This window comes from Falco rusticolus, chromosome 1 (genome assembly GCF_015220075.1).
Source record: "Falco rusticolus isolate bFalRus1 chromosome 1, bFalRus1.pri, whole genome shotgun sequence".
Classification (NCBI taxonomy): Eukaryota; Metazoa; Chordata; class Aves; order Falconiformes; family Falconidae; genus Falco; species Falco rusticolus.
Window position 1 is genome coordinate 100,120,936 of NC_051187.1, and position 21,136 is coordinate 100,142,071.

Below are 21,136 nucleotides of genomic sequence, written 5' to 3' on the forward strand. Positions count from 1 at the left end.
GAGGAGTCAAGCTACAGTAGTTGTGCTCTAAACAAACCCTGGGTACACCAGTAGCATTAGGTTAGTTTATTGCTTAATGCAGCAGTGAAACCTGGCTAAAAGTAAAGTAGCTGCTATCTGACATCTACCTGATTATTAATAGTTTACCAGAAGGTCAGATAGCTCAGTTCTTAGTGAATTCAGACCTCAGTTTACCAGCTGACTGGAGCAGCTGGTAGACAAAATTACATTCCCTATTTGTTCTCATTCACATCCTGTGAGTCAAGCACCTCTTGCTTTTTGGCTGCCCAGGTTCAGAGTTTAAACAGAACCCTGCGGTTAGAGCTGCCTATTGGCCTGCCGTAGTGTCACATCCTTCAGCACCAGAACACCTGCAGGCTCTCTGAGGTTCTAATCCTTCTGACACAGTGTAGAGGGAGACTAATCATCTCGCTGGATCCCACTGTGGTCATTAAGTACCACTGAGAAATAAGCATCATGAGGTCTTTTATGTGCTTCTAATGTTTTGGGTTCTTTTATTCTGCTCTGTATCAAGTTCAAGGCAGACCTGTGGTTAAGAATACCAGTATTGACTCTGCAGGTGCTGAAGGGTGTGTTTAAGGTTATAATGAGCAATGCATAGCACTGAGCACAGGGATTGTGTGTCCCTGGTTTAGCTAATATATAAACAGCAGGCTAGTAATTTGATCAAATTTCCAAGGTCTTTGAGGAGCTAACTTTTGGGGTGGGAAACTCCTTTTTGTACTTTCAAGACCAGAAAGCAAGGAACTGAAACTGCAGACAGTTTGTTCTCTGAAATATCCTGTTCTTCCACAGAGAGTTCCCATAAGAAGAAGGAAAGAAAAGGCTAAATGAGGAGGTTAAGAATGCTAGGAGATACACTGGCTCCTCCTTTTTGTCTTCAGAATCTCTGTCTGTAGAGGAAGAGGAATTGTCAGATTCTGATTATAAAAACCCCCAGACATAGGCCAAAGAGTGGCTGTATTCCCAGTGGAATGCTTTGATACTGTGCTCAAAAGGAGTCTCTGCTTTAAAAATAGAATGGGAGCAAGAGGAAGCTGAACTTGTTCCCATCAGAAAGCAATTGTCTGCAAGCAACAAGAAGGAAGATCAGGCTTCTTACACACAACAGCTGTTGAAGTGATGAAATCCAGTTGGAAAAAAGCTTTCCAAAGAGGATCCATGACTGACTTATGCGAGATCAGCTTGTTGTTTCCTTCAGAAACAAAGGAAGCTTTCCATGCAGGTGCTTTCCCCTTCCTCTTCCTGTGATCCGGATAGACAATATGGAAAGTTTAAGGTAGTAAGTGTTGGCTTTTCTCTTCATCAGTGCTCGCTGCCGGTTTATTCAGCAAAACTAAAAGCACAGCTCCAGCTTGCATACTCTGTAGGACAGAGAATCAACAAAAATACAACAGTGGAAAAAATGAACTCAGTGGAACCTGAATTTCTGTGAACTGCATGTTTAAACTCTGGAAATAATTTGATCATTTTTCAGCTTCAATTTTACTCTCAAGCATTTGGTATCAGAGTATAAAAAATAAAGTGCATGTATAGTGGTACTGAATATTGGTACAGTCCTTTCACAGTTTCTAGTTCCTGTATTTGTTCATTTTCTTAACTTTTGTTTTGTAATAGAATTAAATTAATTAAAGAGGAAAAGACAGTTTTATCTCCCTTCTAGTCGACTACCATTTTCTCTTGGAAACACCACTTTTGTGTAGCCAATTGGATCTCTCTAGGAGGAAAGCTTTTCAGCTATTAAATGTAAAATTTTCCTTTCCAACTTCTGCCCAGGAATACAGTTAATGTGTGCAGATGACACTTTCAATTATTTTCCTAATCTCAACTCCAGAGTTACCTGTGGAGTGGAGTTACTTTGATCTTTCCTGTTAGACATCTTGTTGCCATCTACGTATGTGTGGCTTTCATGTAAAGTGGACTGGTTTACTCCTAATTAGTTTTTTCCTCTTTGCTTAGCATTCATTAATTAGTTAATATTTTTTGAGTACTGAGGTATAGCTTTGAAATTATTAGACTAAGCAATAAAAAGGAAGAAGTATTACCTTTTTTGCTTTGTTGTCATGATGTCTTTTGCATATGCAATTCCAAACTGTACTGTATGTTTTTGTTGCCATTTTATATGCTAAACTTGTAGCTGTTTTGCAGTGCAGGTCCTGCTTCTGCTCCCAAGTTTCTCCCTGTTTTTTTTTTATCTAAAAATCCTATTTTTTTCCCAACATGTATGTGCTTCTCATCCAGAGTTTTTTCATTAGTGTGCAGTTCTTGCTTTTTAAATCATTAAACAAGATACTAAGTAAGGCTAATTGTTATGTTAGACCCTGTCTGTGGATCTCATGCAGTTTATCCTCCAGGTATTTTGGAGATACATGTGATGGCAGAGCAAAACCAGCATCCCACTGATTAGCTATCTAGCAATCAACAGTGCATTTAGTAGATTGATTGTAATACTGTTTTATTGTCATGAAGCTACTTTGTCTGGTGTATGAGGTTAATTGGGTTTTGAGCTACCAAAATATAAGTACATGGTTGTGATTCATAGACTGCTTTTCTTTCCTTTGCTGCCTTGTAAAGGTGTGTGGGGTAAGAGGGATAGACATGATCTCGCCCTTTTCTGTTACATTCAGGTTTCCCACTGTAAGTTCATAGAGCTGATTGTGTTTCTGCGTACTTCTGTTATTTCTGCCTAAGGTTGTGAGAATCCTTACAGTATATTCTGCAGGTCCTAGTATTATGAAGAAATAAGATATCAGTGTTGGAAATGTTACATATTGTGACTTTCCTATTTTGAAGTAAGGATTTATTGCTGGAAATGACAGGATGAAAGTTAGAAAATTGAATCCTATCAAAGTAAATATTGTTAATAAAACAGGGTATGTATGATACTGTGGATTCTTTGTATGTTTTACTCCCCAGTCAATCAGCTGTACAAAACCTATAAAATAGTAAAATAAAATAATCCATTTAAAATCAGCAATAAAATTGTTATTTCCTCTGAAAACTTAAATGTCATAGTTTAATGTAGCAATAATGAAAACAGTTAGGTGTGCCCAGTAGTTGCAGCATGTTGTGCTCTTTGCTTTACAAAGCATCTTATGTTGCATTGTACCTTGTCAACAGGAACAAACTGTGCCTTTTATTTCTTTAAACTATACTTCAGAAAGTGTTTCTTCAGTTGCCATGCCAAGATAGTAACCCGCACAACCCATTGTTCATTTCTGTCCATTTACTGTCCCCTCAGTTATTTCAGCACATCTGTCTGTGGGACTGAATGATAGAATTGGGGAAATGATCAGAGTCAAAATAAGTCAGTACATTTTTATGTTACTTTTTTTTTTTTTTCCCTCCAGGTCAGTTCTCCAGTAGTATTATGCTGGTGTAACTGAGAGATGGTGTGAAGGGAGGGAGAAGAGGGGAATATATAGTAGGAGTTCCATAAAACATCTTCAAAGTATGATGTCACCTCTATTAAAAATGCTTTTCTTTTTCAGGAAAACTTCATGGAAGTAATTAGAAACCAAGAATTTCTATTATTGCCAGCCACTGAAATTGCAAAGCTTTTAGCAAGTGATGACATGAATATTCCTAATGAAGAGACTATACTGAATGCACTACTTACATGGGTTCGACACGATTTGGAGCAGAGAAGGAAAGATCTCAGTAAACTCCTGGCTTACATTAGACTGCCTCTGCTTGCTCCCCAAGTAAATTGTTCATTTCTTCTCTAGTTTATACCATAGTTACAGTGGGCATAGCTTATACTGCATCAATATATTGATAGTGACAAATCACAAAAGCTTCAGGATTCTTAATGGTTTGGATTCTTAGAGCAGCATATAAGGACTTACCATGTCGTATAGGCATGATAGTTTGTGTCTTTTTGTGAACGGCAGCGTATTCTGATCCTAACCTGAGATGAATCAGGACACAAGAAGGGGTGGAGCTGCTACGAAAAAATCACTTCTGTTGCCTAGAAAAATGCTTATTAAGGATATGTTTGTCACTAGAAGGTGTGCCCTTTTTAAATTTCTTTTTTATGGAACTTGTGCAGTTTATTTGGATCATTAAATTTCCTTCATATAATTATAGCTATCCTTGAGATTTAGGAAGTATGGTTTGAATAAATTATTTGAAGTGATTTTTCTTCTATCAACATTTGATTAACCATCTTTGGGTACTTTTTGTTCTTCCTTATCAATATTATTTCTCCTTCTTGGACATTTATGCACAATGTTGAGGAAGACTCAAGCTATTTGTTTAAATAGTTGTGAATTACAGTTTTCCTAGTCCTGTAGAAGACCACTCTTGTTAGTGTCATGTGTAACATCGTATTCATTATTTGATAGCATGCACGTAAACTAAGTTTGATTTTTTTTTTCTTGTGCTAGCCTTCTTTGCTGAACCTTCATTAGTAATATTTAATACTTACTATACAATCAAAGGATTTTGCTTTACATTTTTCAGTTTTAGTGATAATTATCTCCATTAAATGAAGAAAATAGGATTTTTATGGAACCTGAATAAGTAGAATTTGTTAACACAACAAAAACTGAGTTTGATTCAGTCGTAGTGATAAATCACATACACAGCATTCTGTGTATTGCCTCTAATCTTGTATCCTCTTGCTGGATAGTGAGATTCACTAGCAAACATTTCAATATTAATATTTCCATATTGAATATTATATATGCAATGGCAGGATTTTCTCAGTTACGGCCTTGAATTTATTTGCTTTTTCTAGAAACATAATACAGTGTAAGCCAGTTGACCTAGAGGAAACTATTCCTTTGTTGAGAATCAGATTAATTGGTAACTAAGTAACCACTGCTGTATGCCTCTTACTTAATTGACTGTAATCTTTAGAAACTGAAAGTTCAGTATTTATCCCAGAAATCTGTACTGAAATCAAATTATGTCCACTTACTAACTGATTAGGAAAACAGCAAAATGAAACAAAAAAGCAATATCGTATTTCACATAATATTTTAATTTTTCAAGTCTTCGCCAAATACATATTTCAATACAATATTTTTCTGTTACCTTTTTATTTATTACTTTAACAAAGTGTTCCCATGTTAAAATCACCACGTTAACTATTAGTGCATTAAGTCAGTATGAAGTACCCAAAACAGTCTTAATGTTTTCAGAATCATGTTTTGCTTCATGATCACATGACATTAGACAATCTGACAACAAACATAACATAATGAAAAGGTTTCCAATTTTATGGTTGAAGGGTTAAAGCTATTTGAAAGAAATGAAATTAGAAAATTGAACAACTTGCTGAAATCAATAACATTGCAGCCAAGACACAAAGGATATTAGGTTCATATACTTTCAAAAAAACTTTGGGAAATACTTTGAAAATGTAGCATTGGAAGCAAAAAATCATGATGAATTGTCAGATTCTTTAGTTTTTATGCGTGTCTTTGTTCATAATGTGTTTCATCTCTTTGGTTAATGCCAAGTGTCCTAAATATCTCTAAGGTCTCTTTTTGCTTTTACAAAGGCTAAAGATGAGTATTTGTCAGCGTCTTAAGCTGTAAGGTGGCAAGTATTCAATCTCTGATAAATTAATGAAGATGATGATTAATCAATTTCTGAGTTAGAAGATGGTTCAGCTTCCTTTTAGATAGAAATTCTTAGTACTTGAGTATCTGCACTACCTTCCTCTTCATCAGGTTTCCAATGACTATAATTTCATGGTAATACATCATTTGTAACTGCTTGGTTATAAATGCATTTAGTACAAAGAGCTATATAAATAATAAAATTTGGAAAAAATTGGCTTTCATTTAAGTAATTCTATTCCAAGTTGAATAAAAATTTACCTAAAATTGTAATACTGTAGGTTGAGATCCAAGAGGCTTCAGATTTTTTAGATTTCATTTATTTTTAACTGAGATGAAATTGCTTTTAGAGGTTGACACTCTGCTATAAGAACTTCTTTATAGGTTGGGGGGTAGAAACTGGAGAAAATGTATGTTGCATCTTGTTGCAAAATTCATATACACATGACGTGTTTCTTTATTAAATGTTGCTTGTCTATCAGAAAAATACATTGGAAGTCTGAATGGGTCATGTTGTGTACAAGCCTTAATTTTCATGCATGCAACTATAACAATATCTGATTTGGGACAGTAGTAATTAATGGTTTTTCTTTTTTTTTTTTTTTTTTTTTTTTTCCTTTAAACCATGTGTAGTTTAATAGTGTTGCATGCTGGCAGTTAAAAGACTGCTTCTATTTTATTATTTTATAATCTCAAAGTATCCCTATGAGGTGATACAAGTGGTAAGTGGTGCTTTGGGTCAAGAGAAGAAACAATGGGAAGTACTGAAAGTAAAGGAGAATTAAGCTCCCTCTGCTAATTTACAAGAGAACACTTTAATTTGCTATTTTAAATAGAATCAGAACATTGGCTAATAGAGAAATACTGCAAAAGTCAGGCTCAGTTTTCTGAAAAGTTGCTGGTGAAGGGCTTTGACAGTTTGATTACTTTTTTTTATTATTTTATTCTCTGTGTATGTTTATTATGTTTTCTGTCATAGTTTTCTGTTGATTTGCCTGGTACAGAGATGTGTTCAGGCTTAGCAGACTGTATTACCTGTATCTCTTCTGGAACCATGGATATCATATTTGCCACTCTGCAGTCCTAAGGCAGCTTTAAGCCAGGGATATGTACACCATACTGTGCACAACTGTTTCATGATGCGTCCTTTTAGTACTCCTGATCACTAATTTCACAGCAGTTTTGTACGTGTTACTGATGGCTGTCAACAGCTCAACAATGACATCTCATTCTGGTTTGTGGACTTATATTTCTAATATTCACAAAGTGTTTGGATTTTGTGGTGGCAGTTCAGAGGCATTTGCCTTTTTCTTATTGTTGTGACAACTGTCCAAGTCCCAGTGGGGCGCTTCACTTGCTTTTTTTTCTGTTACTCAGGCCATGTCTTGCCATTCAGAAAAATGTCAGTTGTCTAGACTTCTGATTATTACAGTTGAGACACTCAACCTATGAATATATTTTTCCTGCATCTGACAAACACAGAGTACAAAAGACTCCAAAATCTTTAATAACTGTTATTAGTAGTCTTAGTGGAATTTTATTTGTCAGATTTAAAATTTGACACTTGTCAAATTTGCTTGTATCCTTGATACTAAAAATTTTAACAAAGGCTTGCATTAAACTGATACACAGTGATCTGGGTCAGTGTCAGAGCAAGGGATACAATATATATTCAAACATTCAGCCTGTGCCTGACTAGAGCCCTGGACCAAGTGGATTCAGGAATAAAAGCATGAGGTTAAACTGATTTACATACCCAGAACCTGACTCCATTTCTGTGAACATACCTGTACTGACACTGGAACAGGAGGAGATTTTGTTTTCTTCCTTTGGACCGTTAAGCTTAAATTATTCTTTGGACCATTAAGCTTAAATCATCCATTAAGATTAGATGGCCTGCCTTTTTTTTTACTTAATAGCTTAGCTTAAAATGTGAATATTTTGTTTATTACAAATTTATCTTTATGCTAGTCTTTTTTATATGATCATTTTCAAAACATATATTTTAAATCAGGTGGTGAAAGTCTTTGGATTAAATATTTTCTTGTAATTTGTTTTTATTTTTCATGTTGTTTATAGCAATACAGCTTGTTTAATTTTCTTTCTTTTTCAGTTTCTGGCAGATATGGAAAATAATGCACTCTTTAGAGATGACATTGAATGTCAAAAACTCATTATGGAAGCAATGAAGTACCATCTGTTGCCAGAGAGACGACCTATGTTGCAAAGTCCTCGCACCAAACCTAGAAAATCGACAGTGGGTGTGTTGTTTGCAGTTGGAGGAATGGATGCCACAAAAGGTATTGGCTTATATGATAATTAGTTGAGTTGGTTTTGTTCATTTTAAAAGAAATGTTTGATAGATGTTTTTATAACATGTTAATTCTAACATTCAAAGATTCTGCAGTATAGAACCTGAAATGTCTTAAATGTACACTGTTCGTTAGGTTAAAAAAAATCTACGTAGCTTTGATAATACTGTAAACATTCTGGAAGCTAGAGTTGTGACTGATTTGAAATTATCAAGGGAATGCCTGATTTCTGAGTAGTGAAATGCTGAATTGAGTGAAAACTAATCTTTATTTACTTGAATGGGAAGTAATTTGCAAAAGGAAGAAAATAACAGAAAGGGCACAAAGGTGACCTACAGATGCATTAGAAATGAAAAAAAATATGCTCTTTGTCTAAATGTAAATGGTTCTGTCACAGTTACTTAGGTTTTCTTTTTATGGACACTCCCATACTGTTTAATAGTAGAAGAAATCTGGCAAGGTACAAAAGTTACGGCAGAGAAAGTGTTTTCTTTCACTTACTGTTTTAACATTAGCCCTTCAGTACTTCATGTCATAGCTTCAGATTTTTTTTTTATATTACAAAATATTGATTTCAGTATATAACCGCATTTCACAAGAGCTGTTTTATATTCCTAACTTTTAATTTTTAAAGGCTTGATTCTGCAGAGCAGTTGGAAATCCTGCTTTTTGTCTTGAAAAGTACTGAGAAAGGCCTCCTTTATAATGGTGCAGTTAATCTGTGAGGAAATCAAAGAAGACTATTTGTAGACATAGAATTAAGAACATGCTGCAGGATGTCATGCTGTTTTGTGGGATCAGCGTATTGCTGAAATGAATAATTCAGACCTCTGTGGTGTTGTTTTATTTAAAAAAAAAAACAACTTGTGTGTGTTGTCATTCAGGAGCTACAAGCATTGAAAAATATGAGCTTCGTACCAACATGTGGACTCCTGTTGCAAACATGAATGGACGAAGATTACAGTTTGGAGTTGCAGTCTTAGATGACAAATTGTACGTCGTTGGTGGCAGAGATGGACTGAAAACATTGAATACTGTGGAGTGCTACAACCCTAGAACAAAAACTTGGAGTGTAATGCCACCTATGTCCACTCATCGTCATGGTCTTGGTATGTAGAGTTCTGTAAAGGCTGAATGCGTATTTTTAAAGATTATCTGGTTTAGAATTGGTCAAAAAACATTCAGAAATTTGGTTAAGGGGGGATGGAAAATTTGTTTTAATGCCAACTGCTTATTGAATGTCCTCTCTGTCAGATAATTCCTTCCTCCCTCTCCTTCCAGCATTGGCTATCAAAAGGAAGTTTCTTTTGATTTGTTTTTAAATATTATGTGGTGCATACTGGACTGTCACTAGGAAAATGTGATCTTTTTTTCCCCTTATCCAGAAGCAATTGTTTTTCGTTTGTTTTTTTTGTTGTTGTTTTTTTTAGGAGTGGCTGTATTGGAAGGTCCCATGTATGCTGTAGGAGGACATGATGGCTGGAGCTACCTGAATACAGTAGAAAGATGGGATCCACAGGCTCGTCAGTGGAACTTTGTAGCTAGTATGTCAACTCCAAGGAGCACTGTTGGTGTAGCAATATTAAATGGAAAGTACGTGAAGGCAACTTTCATTTTTCTATCTCATTATTTTAATGTAATCGCAGGACTATTCTAAATTACTGTTACTACTAAATCACTAATTTCTCTGGACAGATACCTGTTGATAGCATTAAGAACCATGTTTCTTCATTCACAGAAAAGATAGTGTATTATTGGTCAAGTAAGCTTCCTCACAGCATCACAGTGCCCCTCAGTATCACTTATGAGACACCATCTCTATGGGCTAATAAGTAGTTACCATCTCCTTAACAGAGAAGGGAGCACACAATTGTTAGCTTTCACTGAGACTCCAGTGATTTCCTCTTACTGTGATAGTTTGAATAATCAACTTCCAAAATTACTGTAAAGTACATGGAAGAGTACTCATGTTATATTGCATTATTGCATTAACTCAGAACAGTAAGTTCTGGCAGAATTAATCTAATCCAGAGTGGTATCTGAAATGTTTATAGCTGTTTTTCAGTGAAAATATGCCCAATTCCTAATACAAAGCATATTCAGACAACTAGGTCACTTAATGCTGCAGTTACAGAAAATGGCTGGAAATGACCTCAAGGAGTTCCCTGATCTGTTCTGCTACCCTAAAGCTGAATCAATTATATCTAAAATACTCAGAGTGATCTTGTTCTTAACCTCCAGTGGTAAAGTTTCTGTAACTTCCCTAAGCAATCTGCTTAACTATTAATGCATCACTGAAGTTCGCATGTCAAGTCTCAAATACCTTTTCGTGATTTATATTATTATTGTTTGTACTATCTAAAGTGAATACGGAAAACACATATTTTCTTAACTATTTACAACAGCCTTTTGTATTTAAAGACACATCCCCTCAGTATTCACTCATCAGGACTGAATAACTCCAGCTCCTTCAGTCTTTATTTGTAGACTTTGATTCCTAGGCTTTGAGTGATTTTCATGGTTTTCCTTTAGACTAAGTATAATTGTTCTATAGCATCCAAAATTACAAAAATAAAGATCAGTTGGAATCACAGAATTGTAGAATAACTTGGATTGGAAGGATCCTCTAATTTAAACCTTAAAGTTGAATGTAGTTTCAGAGCTAACTGAGGTAGCTCAGATTGTATCTGAATTTTAAATACCTAAGGATGATATCTAACAATACCAACAACCTCTCTGGGCAACCTTTTCCAATGTTTGAACTCCATTGTACTGAGCATTTTTCTAATATCCAATTGATATCTCCCTTGTTTGAACTTGTCTCTTTCCTTCCTTCACTGCACACCCCTGAGAATGATCTGTCTTCTATATAACCTCCTATTAGGTGGTTGAAGACAGCAGTAAGATGCCTCCTTAGCTGTCCTGAGAATTCTTAAGACTACACAAGGGCAGGTCTCAGCCTCTCCTCATGTCATGTGTTCTAGCTCCCTCATCTTACTGACCATCAGCTGGACTTGCTTCAGTATGGCAAGATCTTTCTTGTACTGAGAGCCCAAAGCTGGACACAGTATCCAGAAGCAGTGTTACATGTAATGTATAAGGCTTATCAGCTGCCTTTACATCAAGGACATACTGCTGACTTGTCTGCCAGGACTCCCAAGTCTAGTTTTGCTAAGCTGCCTCTCCTGTCAGCTCCCAGCCTGTACTATTGCATGGGAATATGCCATCCCAGGTACAGGACTTTGCATTCGCCTTTGAACTTCATGAGACTACAATCAGCCCATTTTTCCAGCCTGTCTAGGAGTCTCTGAATAGTAACCAAGCCCTCCAGCATATTAGCAACTCCCCTTAATTTGGTTTTATCAGTAAACTTGTGAAGGCTGATTTCCGTTACATCTTTCAGATAATTAATGAAGATGTTGAACAGTATCAGCCTGGGAGGAACACTGCGAGTAGCCAGCTGCCAGCTGGAATTCATACTGCTGCAGTACTTTAAGCCCAATAGTCTTTCCAGTTTTCCACCAGCCTTGTAGTGGGCTTATCCAAACCATATTTTACCAGGGTGGCTACAGGAGTACCACAGGAGACAAAGCTAACCTGATTTTCTTAGTAGTAGTGTGATTGTGGCAGAATACTTAACACTTTTGACCATGAATTTTCGTTTCCTGCTTATGATGTATCTGCTTTGAGCTGTTTGAGTATCATGAGGTAGCAAAAAGCTTTTCACACAAAAAGCTTTGCACACTTTTTGTTTTTTCTTGAAAGGTTAGTCTCCTGCTAAATTAGTACAGTTGAAATGCACCTTACAAAGGGTCCTCTGAAATCTGGAACAAGTCCAGGAATGAGTGGAAATGGTCACTGGGTACAGGAAGGAGAGAACTTGAACAACCAGCAAGCAGAGTGCCTTGCTGCCTTGGAACTGCAGTCTCAGATGCTCGAGTTAGGTCTGAAGCTTCCTGTATATTCAGCAGAGGATCCCAGGTGTGGTGAAAAGCACCAGAATTAGAGCCACACTGTCCCTATTATTATACAACATTCCCTAGACCCTTAGTGTAGGCAGCAGCACTAGATGCCTATAGCTAAAAAACTTAAAAGCACATGCAGCATTTCAGCTGAGAGAGCAGTAACTTTTGCACTTCGTAGTAATATCTGTCTGTAACTTGACAAATTTTGGATTATTTGCTCAAAACCTTCATATAGAGAAATTAATATATCTTTCTTCATGTCCAAAATGTAAAATCACTGCATAAGTGATCACAACTCTGTTATATTTTGGGGGGAGGTAAGGTGGGGGGCTTCATTTAGATGCTGCATAAAGCATTTATTTTTAGTCATCAACTTAGTGGAACTGGAACAGGATTTTTCAATAACCTTCAGTACATTCCTTACCTTAAACAAGTTGTGTTATTAAATGTGGGAACTTTCATGGAAATGCTTTTTTTTTTTTTTTTTTTTAAAGGGTATTGAAATTATTCCTGAGAACTACTAGGTCAACCATATTTACAAGATGTTTGTATTTGTTTGTTGGTCAGTATATTTAAAAAAATAAAAAATGGTGTTTCCCAAACTGAGGACAGCTTGAATAGTGTTTCACACTGTCATTATATACAGTATCTGATGTTTATTTGATTGTTTAGCTATAATGTAACGTGCCTTAGGCTATGAAAGGATGTCATTAATTATATTTAAGGTGATCTTTCAAACTGGACTTGACTTCTGATGTGTTGCCTCTTTTTTAGAATGGCTTCTGAGTTCCTACGTTTCCAAGTAACAGTTCTGGGCATTTCTGCTTCTAAGCATAGACTGCTCATAAACTGTGCATAAACTTTTTATCAAGTTTTATTATTTGATTAGTTTCGAGGATTCATCAGTGCTGGAGTGCTCTTAAAACCAATCTTTTCCTTCTAGCCTTTCCAAAATGTTGAAATCCTTTTGTTAATACCAAATGCTGGAAACATTTTTGCCAAAACTGAGAAAACTAGGCCACCTAGTGGGTGTGAGGGACTGAATGCAGCACTGTCAGTCGTAAACTAAAGCCCGGGTCCAGAAAAATACTTGCATGCCTAAGATGAGGCAGGCCAGGGTTGCTGCATGCACAGATCCAGTGCTGAATTTGTCCCTCTGGCCCTTCTAGAAATGGGCCTTTGTCAAGCCACAGAGGTAATTTTGAAAATGTTAGCTGTGTGCATGGGTTGGAACATAAATGCTGTGTTATAGATAGCAATTTTCTGTAAATGATTGTTACTGTGCATTGATAGTGATAATAGGAAAAGACTGGAGCAAAATCTAACCTGATTTTTGACACATTCTATTGGAAGTTGAAAGTCTGTCTCCTCCTAAACTTTCCTTTTTAACAAACTTGAAAGTCCTTCATTCATCATTGGAAACTTTGTGGTGTTCAGATATTTTTTTTTTTTTTTACTTTACAGGCTTTATGCAGTTGGTGGTCGAGATGGAAGTTCTTGTCTTAAGTCAGTAGAATGTTTTGATCCTCATACGAACAAATGGACCCTCTGTGCTCAGATGTCAAAAAGAAGAGGTGGTGTAGGTGTAACCACCTGGAATGGGTTCTTGTATGCAATAGGTGGTCACGATGCCCCAGCATCAAACTTAACATCCAGGCTGTCAGATTGTGTAGAAAGGTAATATCCTGATGAAGGCATATCCTGCTAGTAATTCTAATAGTGGTAGTCTACGGAGTGATTTATGGAAAGGGAACTGTAAGTAGAAACCCAGTAAAATGGCTGTGTTATTTTTAGCATGAGCAGAGGAAACTTAAGTATAAAAACATACTGTGTAGTCATAACATGATTCAAAATGTTGCAGAGACAAATTATTTAAAGCAAATTCTCCCCAGTGTACTTCATCTAGAATTTTTTTTCTAACAGTCTCACTGAATGAATTATGATTGGTTACTGAGAACAACTTGGAATTGAATGCTTCTAAAAATGGAGCAGAACTTCTTTCACATGATAAGTCTGTATCATTTTATATTATAACCCTTAAAGGAGTTAGCGGTCAGGGTCTGTGGATCCTCAGATACCCTGTTCGTTCTTATATCCCCTAATGACACTGGGAAACTGGCATGTCAGTCAGTCATTCCAAAGTTGGTATGTTTTTATGTAAATCTATGAATGTATGACTGTATTACAAACTGCAGAAGCACATGTGATCCATAAAATAATTAAAAGTTACAGTAAATACTTCATAATGCACTGCATTAAATATTTGCTGGCATTTCAAGTATTTCTGAAATACACTTCAATTCTCTTCCCCACCCCGCCTCCCAGTTGTAAAACTTCTCCTCTTTCCTGTTACCTCCCAACACTTAGTGGTTCTTCATAACCCATCTTCTTTTACTAAACTTCTTTATGCTGGGAGATGTGATTCACCCTCTACCAAAAAAAAAAAAAAGGGAGATGATGACCACCAAACAAAAAAACCCACCCATGACAAAACAGCGCTGTAGTTTTCAAACTTTGTGTCCTAATACGCCCCCAAATACATAGTGTGGCCCATACCACTTAACATATGGAAGTTGCACTGAAAGACCCCAGAAAGGTTTGCAGAAAGGAAGCTATCTTAGCAAATGATGAATAGAAGCCCAAGAGAAAGCAATAGGTCTGTGTACCTTTCTGCATCAGTATTCTCTGAAACAAAGTTACAGAACACATGAATTCAGTAAATAGGAATAATTTTGTAATGCATTTTGTCCTTGCTCTTCAAGTGAGATGAAATTGAGGACCATCAATTTCATGGAAATAGTTCCATTAAAAAAATTACCAGTTTTGTAAAACCACACTAAGCTTCTGAGTATTTGTTTACTACTGTATTTCACAATAAAATTAGCTTTTCCCAGATAAACACATGGTTCATGAATTATAAGATAAATTGAAAAGTAAATTCTATATTTAGCTTGCTAATCACCTTCTTTCACTACATTATACTTCTATTTGCAGCATCTGCTTCAGGCAGTATTTTCATGTTAGGATTATGACTGCATGCATTTGTTGTACTTTGACTAGAGAAATGCAGATAAAATCATTAGATCTCATATCTATGGTTTTCACATACACAAATTAAGACTAGTACCTTCCAAACTTGCTTTTAAGTGTGATCTTAGAATGGTCTCTTAGTCAAATATTTTCTTTGTATGCAGTTCTTTAGAGCCCTTCAGAGCTCTGCGATTACCTCAGTTCTGCTATAAGCATCTGTGATCCTAACACTGTCTCTTTCAGTCAGGTTAAAATATGTTCTGTGACATAAGAATAACACAGACTGTCCTGCGTAGTTCTTAGTTTAACTTGTAAAGATCTAAATGTGATCTAGGATCTCATTTAGACTTTCTCATTAAACCATCTGTCTTCTACTGTGATGCTTCTGATGATACAGAGCTATGATTAAAGTAGTGCTGTAAATTGTCTTAAGGGTTTTGCATTTCCCCCAGAATTTTCTCAAAATGTTTTTGGTGGTTGTTGTTTTTTTTTAATGGTAATCTTTCATTACAAGTAACTCTTGAGTACCACACTCAATTTTAACAGCCTATGCTTTGACATGTAGTAGTTCTACTACAGTGTAGCAGCAGAACTGTTTCTGGACTGGTATGTTTAGACATACAGTAAGAAAAGTAGTAAGAGCAGCTGTATATATGTGTGTTATTACTGTATGGAAAGTGGCACAAAGTAGATGTGTAGCTAGTACTTGATTGTGTTACCAGATGACTTAAAAAAAAAAACAAACCCAAAAAACCCCCCCAAAAAAAAAACATTTTCAAAGAGTATTTTGAGGGAAAAGTCCTTTGAAATTAACACCCAATTCTGTGCTGTCCTAATAATACCCGTTTCCTACTACCTTGAAAGCATCAATTCAAGAATGTTTTTTCTGCTGAATTTTGGCAACAATTTTACAACATAACACAAATATCTTTTAGGTATGATCCAAAAACAGATATGTGGACTGCTGTGGCTTCTATGAGTATTAGCAGAGATGCAGTGGGAGTGTGTCTTCTTGGTGACAAATTGTATGCTGTTGGAGGATATGATGGTCAAACGTACCTTAATACAGTGGAGTCTTATGATCCCCAGACAAATGAATGGACGCAGGTATAGCTTCTGGAAAAAACATACGCTACTATTTATCTTGTTATTTGAAGTTTGCCTCTTTTTACAAAGAGAATTCAAATACTTCTTCTCTAAGAAGCACTTTCTTACTAGTCTGTTGTAAGCTGGGGTTTTTTTTCTACCATTTTGAGATGATTTCTCTTGAGTATGCAGTTGTTAACTTACAATAAACTGCCCTTCTTTCTTTGGCAAGAGCATAGCTATTTTCTTTGAAAATTTCAACCACTGTTAATAAAATGTATTGACAAGTTTCCCAAACTATCATAAAGGGTTCTGTTTACATGACTTCCTATTCTGAAGATAAATGTAGATTAGTTTTAGCTCCAATGTGTCTCTCAGCATGTTCAGCAATTTTCTCAAGGTTTTTATCATCTTTTCATAAATAACCCCTTCCTGATGTGAATACTATGAGCAGTGTGTATGAGCAACTTTGAGGAAGGCTTGTTGCATTTCACAGAATGATCAGGGTTGGAAGGGACCTCTGGAGATCACCTAGGCCACCCCCCTGCTAAAGTAGGTTCACCTACAGAAGGTTGCATAGTGTCATGTCCATGTGAGTTTTGAATGTCATCAGAGGAGACTCCACAACCTCTCTGGGCAGTCTGTTCCAATGCTTTGTCACCCTCAGAGCAAAGAAGTTGTTCCTCACATTCAGATGAAACTTCTGTGTTGCAGTTTGTGCCCGTTGCCCCTTGTCCTGTCACTGGGCATGTCTGAAAAGAGCCTGGCCCCAGCCTCTTGTCACTCACCCTTAAGATATCTGTATCATTGATAAGATCCCCTCCTCAGTCTTCTCTTCTCCAGGCTAAACAAGCCCAGCCCTCTCAGCCTTTCCTCGTCAGGGAGATGCTCCAGTCCCCTCATCATCTTCATAGCCCTCTGCCGGACCCTCTCCAGCAGTTCCCTGTCTCTCTTGAACAGGGGAGCCCAGAACTGGACACAGCACTCCTCTTCACGCAGCTCAAAAAAAAATATGTCTTCAATTCATGATCAGAAACCATTACTGTCAATTCAAAGCTTGGTTGCTTTTACTTTTTTATAGCTCCAAGAATGTGTGCCTCTGTGGGAAGAGCGCACACAAAGGCGTCCTGGGCAGGCTCTCCTTTGGTATGTACTGCCATCTGAGGTACCTAAATACAGAAGGCTGGCAGATACAGCACAGAACTTACGGCAGACCAAGGCCCTTCTGGAGTCCACTTGCAGGCCAGGATGGATGTCCAAGGTCATCTAGAATAACATGAGACACCAGTATTTAGGCAGCTGAATTCTGACCTCCTGAATATGTTATCAGTAATAGCCCTAAATTGCTAATTCAAAAAAAGAGAATTGCACTGCTGGCTATCAAAATCTTTGCAACACAGAGAACTGAGCTGTTCATTTCCCATCACTTTATAGTGCTGCAAGATGTTAAAATATAAGTCATCTAGGAGGCTCATCAGAGCTTGGGGCCTTCAGTGGTGATACTGGTAATGATTACCCAGGGCATTTTTTGTCCTGCCAAAGAAAAAAAAAAAAGTGTACCAGAGGAGAGAAATAGTGCTCTCACTGCTGCATCTAAATGAATCTTCCATGATGTCTAGGTGGTGAACATCTGTATGTACCTTTCTGTCCTTAGCCTTGACCCTCTATATCTCACTGAACCCTGTGATTCCAGTATATTAGGACAGTTTTGAACCCTCTGTAGAGGGACTTGGAAGTGTCTGTGTACCTTCCTTCTCTCTCATTATGTCAACAGTTTGCCACCACTTCATCCACACACAACTCAAAAGAGGGTAGTGGAATTTTCTTAACTGAAGTTTGTCAGAGTCACAGACAGCTGAGGGTAAGTTTTGTGTTCCTGTTTAAAAAAAAAAAAAAAAAGAAAAAAAAGAAAAAAAAGGGGAGTTGGCATAAACACAATTCACAATTTCGTGTCTTCAGAATAATCTCTGTAGCATTGTGTGCTATTCCCTGCCCCCCCAATCCTATAAAGTTTAAAAGGGGAAGCTAACATGAGTGTCAGGAACTACCTTCCTCTTTTCAAGTCCAACAGGATCTCAGCAGAAAAGGGTCTTGCCAGAAGTAACTTCTGTTTACAAAGAAAGAATAGAGACTGGGAAATTGATTTCAAGAACTTGTGACGGGATTTTATCAAATATTTAAGTAAAAAGGAGAGGTTGTCCCTGTTACGTTTGGCATTTTCTGTTTGAGAGAAAAATGCATAGTTTTGCCAACCATTACTCAGTTGTCAGACTGTCTAGCTCAGGTGTCCAGTTTGTACCATAACAAAGGATTCTTTTTCCTGTAAAGCCAAGTAATTGAAATTATCAGTAAGAATTGTTTCATATTCTTGGGGTTTGCTATAGCTGTCAAAGTGTTTTACTCCATCATAAAGTATCTTTACCTTTTCTGTGGATTTGTATCCAAGTTTTGGACCAGATGGCTATTTTCTTGTCATGTTAATACAGTGTGGGAGATGTTGCCACTCTGTTGCAGCTGTACAGCTATTATGACAAGCATTGACTAAACACTGTCAGTTTTAGGGAAAAAAATACTTAAAGCTGACTGCACTTATCTCATGGATATATTTTTTTTCTTTCTTACAGGTTGCACCATTGTGCTTAGGAAGAGCTGGGGCATGTGTTGTGACTGTAAAGCTGTAAATTATTCTCTTTATGAAGGTGACAATTCTCCTCCGCAGACTCAGATGATTTCTTTTTTCCCTCAAGCAAACTGTCAGTGCACCAATAAACACAAGATGCCGGATATCTACCATGGCAAAGCGTTCGATCTCAAGCTAACATGTACACGTTGTTCTTACGGACCAATATTAAGCACTTTTTAAAAAATCATGTTTGTTACCCGTATGTTACAAAAATTCTATTTGTAAAAAAAAAATCAGCTGCAACCAGCCAGTTGTCAGCAGAGGACTTCTGTTTAGGAAGTGCTAAGAAATGAGTAAACTCATTAGTGAACTCGCTATAATAATCAAATGTTATAGATCCAGGGCCTTGGTCCCCCAGACATGCAGAGGGGTGATGCTATAAACGGATATTCTTCCACTGATATAACTGAGTGGAGTGATATCTGGGTGAATTACCTCTGGGTGAAACAAGTTACAGTATTGGACCCCATATATTTAATTTGCCTATAATAAACATGTTTGACTATAGGTATGTGAGTGATTGATTACAATGCAGGCTGACAAACCAATGCAAACCATTGTAAATGGCAGGCATAATGCCTGCCTTGGAAATGAAGTTGTGTGTTTGGTGAATCTTTTGCACTTTTATCATCATTCCTAGTTTAGCAAACCTTTTATTTAACCAAAGCCTTATTTTAAATATTGTCTTATTATGCTAACAGAAATCAGCTATTTAATAATTTCTGCTGGAGATTTTTGACATCCAGTCTACTTTTTGGATTTTCGAAGTTTTTACATGATTCAGAACGTCATACCTTTTTCTCTACTTTGGTTCTTAGGTTTACTTTGCTATTTTTAAGGAAAAATCTATAAGCACGAGTTATTTGAAGAATTCTAAAGTGTGATTAAAAGTTAAGCAATTTAAGTTTGATATTTGCACTTTGGAATTTTTGAAGCATTCCATTACATCTAGACTAATTACATTTTTACATGAGGCTTTGCACTAATTTGAAAAGTATAATTTTATAAGATGAAATTAAACAATTGTCTATCTTTTCAGTAAGGTTACTTTAAAATGTAAGGGGCCCGACACTGCAAGATGTTGAACTGCCACCGTTTAGGCATGATCAGCATCTTACAGGAGTTATGCGTGCCTCTGCAAGATTGTATCGTTAGTTACCTTATTTAATGGTTACCTATTATTTTCAGATACTTTATAATTTGCCTTTCTTGACCCCTGTGCTGAATTGCTTTGAACAGTCTGAATGTTCTCGGGAAGTCTCTTTGTATTTGCTTTTCTGTGCCTTGTTTCTTATGTTTTCAGAACAGTTGGTAATACCTGTGTGTGTCCTGGCAGGGGGGAAGATGTGAGCTCATGGAATGTTTTTTGAAGTTTGAAACGTCTGATACCCAAAGTCTTTGTACATTTGTAATTCTCAATGTGTTAATGCTCTCAGTGGACTATTTATTGTTTTAGAAGGAATTGCTAAGCAGTGAAACTTTGTGATGACGCCTGCACTGTTTGCAACTGAATACAGCTGACCTGACGTGCACCATGGCTGGCTCGGTGCCCTTTTTCTCTGGCCGACTGGCCGCGGTGCGTGCCCGGACCCCCGCCGTGGCGGGGCTCGTTCAGAAACGCGGTGTGTGCGCCCCTCCCGCGGGGAGCAGCGCTGTTAGAAAAGCGTTCGCCTCCTGTCAGCGCTTCCGAGCCAGGGCCGCGGGCGGCACCCATCGCTCCTGCAGCCGCGGCGCTGCCCAGCCCGCGGCAGGTCCCCGCAGCGCGGGGCCGCCCGTCGCCCCGGTGGGCCCGGGCTGCCCCCGCCCGTCTCCGCGGCGATCGCGCTGCCGGCGGGGGCGGGCCGAGCGGCCGGCGAAGGGGGGGCGGCGCATGCGCGGGGGTTGCCGCGCAGCGGGCGGTGGGCGCGATGAAGGTGAGTCCCGTCGGCCGCCGTACGCGCGGGCGGGCACCGCCGGGGAGCTTCGACCCGGGGCGGCAGCCGGGGCTGTGGCTGGTGTTCCGCGCTGCACGGTCCGGGTCGGGGGCGTCGAGCGGGGCCTGGGGAGGGCGGCCTAGGGGAGGGCGCGGCGGGAGCCGGCCAGCAGCCGGCGGGAGGCTGAGGCCGCGGGCACGGCCTCCTCAGGGGAGCCGGGGCCGCTCTGCCGCCCGCCCTGCCGCCCGCCCTGCCGCTGCCTCCGGGGGGCGGGCCGCGGGGTCTCGGGCTGCGGCCGGGCTGCTGCTTCCCGCGGCGGTAGCCTGGGCCGCCGCGTCGCCCGACGCCGTTACCGGGTCTCCCACGCCGTGCCGCCGCGCCCGAACGCTGGCGGCGGGGAGGGGTGCGAGGGATCCTCCGGCGGCGCTTGAGGGACGGGGCCGGGGGAGGGTTTCCCCTCAGGCTCGTTAGGGGGGCTTAGGGCGCGTTGCTGTTCGGCGAGAGCACGAAGAGCTGGAGCCTGCCTGCGTTCTCAATGATTTTCTTTGTGGTTGGT

The 21,136-nt window shown here is 38.5% G+C and overlaps 2 protein-coding genes across 9 annotated transcripts in view; both read left to right on the forward strand.

Moving 5' to 3' along the window:
• Positions 1–20,202, forward strand: part of KLHL5 (kelch like family member 5) — a 62,487-nt gene extending 42,285 nt beyond the window's left edge. For 5 of the 6 annotated variants that reach the window (XM_037391367.1, XM_037391359.1, XM_037391352.1 and 2 more), the window contains 7 exons: positions 3,513–3,725; positions 7,705–7,891; positions 8,788–9,012; positions 9,334–9,496; positions 13,333–13,545; positions 15,834–16,005; positions 18,609–20,202. In XM_037391367.1, coding sequence (XP_037247264.1) covers positions 3,513–3,725; positions 7,705–7,891; positions 8,788–9,012; positions 9,334–9,496; positions 13,333–13,545; positions 15,834–16,005; positions 18,609–18,665 — 1,230 coding nt within the window. In that variant the 3' untranslated portion in view covers positions 18,666–20,202. The remainder of the gene's footprint in view (positions 1–3,512; positions 3,726–7,704; positions 7,892–8,787; positions 9,013–9,333; positions 9,497–13,332; positions 13,546–15,833; positions 16,006–18,608) is intronic. The other variant, XM_037391344.1, reaches the window with a different exon arrangement.
• A 313-nt stretch (positions 20,203–20,515) lies between these two features.
• WDR19 (WD repeat domain 19) overlaps positions 20,516–21,136 on the forward strand; it is a 47,096-nt gene continuing 46,475 nt past the window's right edge. For 2 of the 3 annotated variants that reach the window (XM_037391391.1, XM_037391380.1), the window contains exon 1: positions 21,110–21,130. In XM_037391391.1, the coding sequence (XP_037247288.1) occupies positions 21,116–21,130 (15 nt within the window). In that variant the 5' untranslated portion in view covers positions 21,110–21,115. Of the gene's footprint in view, positions 20,581–21,109; positions 21,131–21,136 lie in introns of those variants that run through there. The other variant, XM_037391400.1, reaches the window with a different exon arrangement.